The 6,881-nt window shown below is 41.7% G+C and overlaps 1 protein-coding gene across 1 annotated transcript in view; it reads left to right on the forward strand.

The window, feature by feature from the left end:
• The window catches only part of NHSL1 (NHS-like 1), a 51,256-nt gene that overhangs the window by 15,453 nt on the left and 28,922 nt on the right, over positions 1 to 6,881 (forward strand). Inside the window, exon 3 of the mRNA XM_010143964.1 lies at positions 3,003 to 3,130. Within this exon, the coding sequence (XP_010142266.1) occupies positions 3,003 to 3,130 (128 nt within the window). The remainder of the gene's footprint in view (positions 1 to 3,002; positions 3,131 to 6,881) is intronic.

Here is a 6,881-nt window from a genome sequence, read left to right on the forward strand (position 1 = left end):
TGGAAAGGCAGCAAAGAGTTTTGTATATTGGATAACGGGGGTAAGGGCAGCCCTGCCACTGGGTCCAACCAAGGATGTGTATGACCTTGGCTCAGCTAGCACTAACGTCTTGTCGCATCCTTAATACTGAAGATTTTTAATAACTGGAACTGTCTGTTATCTAGTTGACTGCAGTACAGGCATCTCTGAAATAACATGCGTATCCATAAGAACATTTTCACTTAAATCGGTGTATAGTGCTCCTATCTGTTTGGGTTTGTGGGTATAAGACATGGTATTGCTCCTCTGGGAAAAAGGGAACGTGTCTGGAGTCTTCCCTAGAGCAAGCATTTCTAGCTTCCTCATCAGTACTTTCTAAAAAAAATAAAAAATCTTTTATCTGAAAAATACAAACCTGATTCCTTTCAGAAGTCCATGTGCACCTTTAATAATAGCAACGAGACGGGGGCTTGTGCCTCCAGCTAGAACAGTTTCAAACAGGAGTTGCTACTCTTGGTCTGACAGTGACAGTTAGATGCAGTGATTGAGCTCGTGTTGTGCTTGTGGGCTGTTGCGAGGTGAAATAAAAAGATAATTGCTTAAAACTTCTGCTGAGGTTTGTTGGCCTTGCATGCCATCCATGGTTTGTGTTTCCTGCTCTGCTGCTAAATGTACATCAATAGAAACGCTGTTCTTGGGGACACATCAGCTTCTTGTTGGTGTGTTTTTCCTGGTGGTTCATAGCAGTTCTCTTGGCTGCTTCAGCAACGTTGCTCCAATAGCTTCTGATGTTACATGGATCTTGTGCTGTGGACAGATGGAAGTTGTGAACTTGATAAACTTTTTGGTTTTGTTGTCAGTCCACTCGAACTTTCGGTGGACTTGACCTTCAGTGTTTACTTTACGTTTTTGGAGCTCTTCTGGACTTCATGAAGTGCACAATTCATCAGCTTCATCTCCTTGGTTAGGAGAATAAATAAGGTCAAGCAATTAATACCAGAAGGTGCATCTATCGTGCTTCACGAGAGCCTGTCGCTCTTGGAGCTGTGGTGGCTCTTGTTGGAGAGTCACAGAGGTGGCCAGCCAGGACCCTGGGCCTTATCCCAAGAACAGGAGGAAAAATAACTGCATTCTTATTTACCCCTTAAGTTGTCTTCATGTTTGTTTATGATGATTAGTGACTGATCTGAAGGTAAAACTTGCAGAGTCTTAAGTTGACAGCTTAGCATGTTAACCCACACTACAAGTTGACACAAGTCTTTGGACTGTCTTGTTCTGCCACAGCCCGCTTATCCGTGTTGATTTGTAGCTCTAACTGACAAACAGTCCATCAGGGTGCTCACATTTGTGAGTGTTACGTGCTAGATCTGGCTGGATCCAGTGTGGGATTTGGAAGGGCGGTGGAGGAATTCATTTTACTGCGGTTGCTGGCAATCATTTTTCACCCCCCTCCTGAAGTGCCGCAGCTGTTTGCCAGATGTGTGCAGTGATAGTGTGCTCACACGTGCAAAACAGGTAAACAGGATTACCAGCCCTCTCTGTCCCTGAGATGTAGCAATTGATCTGGATCTCAAAACCCACCACCCTTCCTCGTTGAATCGAAGGAGAAGTGATAGGTTCGTACCATTCTGCCCTTTTTGACTCTGTACAGAAACACGTGGTAGGCCCGCACATCCGTCTGGCTCTGATAGGAATGGCTAGTTGTCAGACTGGAAGCTTGCTTCCTCGATGCGAATGTGCAGACGCAGGGGAGTCCTTGCTGATTAAATGCTCATAGAGCTGTGGTTGTTCTAGGTCAGTTAACCCATCAGCACGAGTCCTCCAGACCTCAGAAGTATCTGAGTATAAACAGAGGAAATGTGTGCTGAAGTTGCAGATTGTAACTCCATTTAATCATTTGCCAGGCAAAACCCTCTCTAAAACCTTTCCCTCAATATAAACCTCACATGGTTTCCAGTTTAAGGGGTATTCAAAAGGTCAAGATAGGGAGACAAATGATGCAATTGCAGAAAAGTTTTTTTCTGTGGCAAGTGATGATAAAAGTGCTTTGTGTCATGATAAGGCCTCCGTATTGTACAGAAATTTCAGTTCTTTAGAAATGTACCAAATAATTTTCTTTTTGCTTTCTTCATCCTGTAACAGATTCAGATATCTGTCTCTGGAAATATAAAGCTTAACAGTCTGACTGGGCTGATGAGTTTCATTGCTGCATCTTGAACATTTAATTTTTCCTTATGCTCTGGCGTCTGTTATTCTTTAGCACAGTCACACTGAATATCAATTAGGAGGCGGGAAAATGATTGTGGAAAACTTGGGTGAGGGGAACGAGATACTAACTGGGATTTTGGCCGTTTTGAGTGAGTTGGGGATGCACATTTGCTCAGAATTCTTTCTGAACTTTGAAAACTCTTCAGTGTTATACTACATGTGCTCTGCAACAACATGAGATTTCAAGATCCCCGTAATTTTCATTCCTCTCTCTAAAATCACAATAAATGGTCTCTTCCAAAGGCAGGAAGACAAGACAAGTGGTCAATGCCAAAGTTATTTAGCAGATGGCGCTTGAGTAGAGAGCAACATCACCATTTCAAATGTAAGGCACATAATGAGTGTCTACCGGCCTGGCAAGAGACCCCCGGTGTTACTCACATGCTTCCGTCTCCCATCCTGCAAGATGCTGCCATCTGTCAAGACACGGAGCCAGGCCACAAATAAATAAATAAATAAATCCATTTCCCCCTTCTTTCCAAAGCTCTTCCCATCTCCTGGATTAAACAAAAGCCATGTGTATATGTACTGCGTGGGGGCTTATATGTGAAGGGGGGGTATACGTGAAGGAGGAGGGGGAAATACAGATACAATCATGAGATACACACCTTTAGGTTCTGTTACCTGGGACAGACAACGCTAATGCACATTTGCAGAAAAATATTCTGTACTTTTGTAAGTGCCGTTGTACACCAAAAGTAAACAGTAATTACGCTTGTCATGAATTAATCTCCTTTGTCTTTGTCTTCCGGCAGAGTGTGACAAGCTGCGGCGGGATGGCTACAGGAGCTCCCAGTATTACTCTCAGGGCCCCACCTTCTCCTCGTCCTCCAGTGCGATCTGTGGAAGTTACCAGGATGATTATGAAGAAATTGAGCAAAAGGTAATGTAGTGTTGGGGGGCAGAGTGCTGTAAAGAGTACCTGCTGGGCACAGCTTAATTGCCTTCTATAACGTTGTTCACATAAGGTAGGATTTTTAGAAAATCATGAAGATGCTTTTTCCTTTGAATTACAGTGTAACTAGGTCTTCTGGCTTCCATAGTCTCTTAAAAATCCCAGTTCTACCCATGCGTTTATATAAAGTTCCCACTGCCATGTTCAGGCTGTGAAGGCTAGAAGGAGTTTAGTAATGTTCTGGAGTGAAGACCCCAGCAAGGGTTAGATGTTTTAAATCCGTAAAGGGTTTACATTCGAGTAGCAGGAAGAGCTACTAACCAGCCATCAGTCTAACAGCCACCTGTGCACTCTTTGAATTGCTAATTCAGGCAGTTACCAGTTTCATTAGGTGCAGGCTTTGTCCTGACGTAAATGCATCATCCAGAAAAATGAATGATTGCCCACTAAGGTGGATTTATCAGCTTGCTTCACGGTTTTCGTGTTTATATGCCCACACCTCAACTATGAGCGTGCTTAGCTTAGAATCTAGAAATTAATTAAACAAAGGAATTAAAGAAAGGGACAGTTGAGCACAAGTCCTAAGAAGCTGTGAAGACATATTGTTACATACATCAATTTATATACGTTTCAATTACAGAACGGGTAAGTTACATTAATGTTCTAAAGAAGAAAGTAAATTTTACTCCCTTGTCCATACCTTACCGTGTTGTGCCTGTGGGCTCTGAAAGAGAAGCTAACTTTAGTCTTGTGGGCTAGTACGTTATTGCTGGGGCAGACAGTGAGATGCACTGGAGCCTGGATGTCCTAAGCTGAAATGCTGGAGCTCCTGGGATTTACAAGATAGATATTCTAGAATACTTTGCCGCAAACTATGGTTGCTCAGAGAGTGGGAGGATATCCTTGACTGTTAAGGGGTTTAATTTCTTTGAATCATTACTAAACCATATGTGCCTCTGTAGCATGGACCAAATAACTCTGTCTCTATACAAAGTGTGCAAATCCTGAGAACTCCTTCTAAAGGAGTTACTGTGTTTTCAGTTCTGTCCTCCGTGGTTTTTAATCACATAATAAAGGTGTCGTGGAGTACGTACGGTCCCTCATACAGGTGGCGATTGCATTGTATCTGTGTTTTGGCAGGGAATGTTAGAGCATCTTGTTTAGCTGCGTGTGGTAATGTACTGGCAGTGAGCAGAGAATGTAAAGCACGTTCAAACTGTGCAATGTATTATAATGATAATTTGTGAAACCTTACTGAATTCAGTGGATTTCCACTGGTGAAAATATTAACGCGGTGTTTGTTGTTATCCATGTACTTCATATATTTGCATACCTGTATGTTATCAGCTGGTCTTAGCCAATGCTGCGCAGCATATGACCATCTGCACATCTAAAACTAATGCAACATTTAAAAGGTATAAATACACTTTTTTTTAACCATTCAAATGAGCGTCTATTAGCATGGGTGAGGCTGCCTAGAGACGAAGAGCTGTCATCCTTATCTTGACTAAGGTTTTTCTGGAGTGTTAACGTAACGTGTTACTAACAATCTGAAAAAAATAATGCAACTAATTATGCTTCAAGAATAGGATAGCACTTCCACTTCAAATTGGAATTGTTTCCTTTAAATATTTTTAGCTGGAAGGATGATTCAGAGCCGTGGAGAAAGGTAGTTGCCAAACTGACAGTCTTGGATGTTACTGATTATTTCAGAACATTAACCTTAACCCTGCCGCTCTTATTTGCAGCTCAGAAAGACATTAATCCCTTGTAAAAGGGATGAATCTCCCTTCATGTGGTATGGCTGACTGTTCAGAGGTGTCCTTTGACCAGTATCTTTATTTAATTGGCTTTTTTTGTAACGGCCTAAAATTTTACTCTTTTTAAATGAACGCTTACCACAACAGATCTCTGACCTTGAATTATAATCCCACTGCTCAAGTGCCAAGTAGTTCTGAGAAGTCTTCTGCCTTGAACGAGTCGTATTTCAACTGTCAGAAGAGTTCTTCAGCAGCAGCATGGCACTGGGGTCAGCAAAATACCGTGATGAAAAATGTGAACTCCTCACCACTAGATGAAAGCTTCGTAGCTTTGTTGTCTGTTCAAAGCAAAAAAGCCAACATTTAAATTCTGTATATCCAGTACGTAATAGTTGAAATTTGAGAACTATAGAATAATGATGGATGGATGAAGAGTTATCTACTGTTCAGAAGTTTCCTTCTAAGTTCACATAATTGCCAACTTGCAGAAAACCTGTGTTTTGCTGAATGGTCACTTCACAAAGGAAACCATCTTTCTCTACTCTTCTTAATCTGCTTTTTTAAAAAAAAATGTAGCCAGTTATTCCACATGTTTGTCTAAGCTGGAGACAATATGAGACTGTGGTTAAGTGATGCGAGAGGAGGCCTCGATCCACAAACATTCTCAGGTTTTGTGGAGGTGGGTGTCTGTCAGCAGAGGGTAGTGTTCATACCACAAAGCACGTGGTCCAGTGCGAGTCTTAGGAAATGTGTAAGATAAGCAGAATGTTTGCTGTTCCAAAGGAAGACCACAAGGGAGAAGCAGGCAAGTTAGCCCAGCTCAAAAGCACACAAATAACATCAAAAAATGCAGAAAGATGAAGTCTCTGAGTGGTAGTTGGTATGAAGGGAAGTTCTTGGAACTACTTTTTTACTCTTAACATTGATTCTTACACGTTATGTTAATGGACCACTGCAGCTCCACTGCAGCACTGATCCTAATTGAGTTTGTTGGAGATTAAATTGGTTTACCTGGGTTTTACATCTCGGTACTGTGACCAGAGTCCTGCTTTCTTATCTCTTACATACCACTGTTGGCGGTGCGGTGCGACTTGGGAGCTGTTCCTGCCTTTCAGTATCAGTGTCAAAGATACATTGAGATGTTGCTTTCAATCTCTAGTTCCCCTTTTGTTCTGAAATGTATATATTGTGTATATTAAATGTATTTGTCTTGTGTGTGCTTTTTTCTCATTCTTTTTTCTTTCCCTTTTTGTCACTCATTCTCTTTGTTTCTTTTTGTCTCACTCAACAGTCTAGTCTGTTAGACTGCATCTCTCAGTCTTGCATTAGCGCCTGCTGTAACTTGGTTCCCTGGAGCAACAAGGTACCTTGCCCATGAGTGGGACCATCCAGCTGCCGTATCTGCAGCTTGATGTTACTTGTAGCGTTTAGCATATACGCAGTCTCGTTTTGCTCTTAGCCTTCAGTCATTATCTAGTTCTCTTTTCTGTTCAAAAATTAAAATTGAAAGATCGACTGACCAACAGAAGAATGCTATGCCAGGTTTGTTTCCTTTATTTTTCCTTTTACTCTTTCTTGTCTGCAGTTCAATATCCGTAGTTTACTTCATTCACTGAAATTTTTTAATTCCTTTTTGTCTACTAACATTTGCCTCCTTTGAAACCCCTCCCCCAACGAACACTGTGTTTTATTTAAACGGCTGCTTCATTGTTTTTTAATTAGCCAAGAAAAACCTACACTAATTTGGAGTAATGTATTTTGCATAAAAGATGAATGTGAGCTACAGAGATCCCAGGCATGTGGTGCGTCATGTCTTTATTCCACCTATGAAAATGTATGCCAGAAACTCGTGGTATTTTTCCCCAGGTCCTGTCATTTGACTTAGGAACTTTGCCTTGATACAGTCTGTTAAGCTTTGTGTGCAGAAACGTTTATTTTACTTATTCGGGGGGGGGGGGGGGGGGGGGATTTCTCTGACG

This window comes from Buceros rhinoceros, unplaced genomic scaffold, assembly GCF_000710305.1.
Source record: "Buceros rhinoceros silvestris isolate BGI_N320 unplaced genomic scaffold, ASM71030v1 scaffold2309, whole genome shotgun sequence".
NCBI lineage: Eukaryota > Metazoa > Chordata > Aves > Bucerotiformes > Bucerotidae > Buceros > Buceros rhinoceros.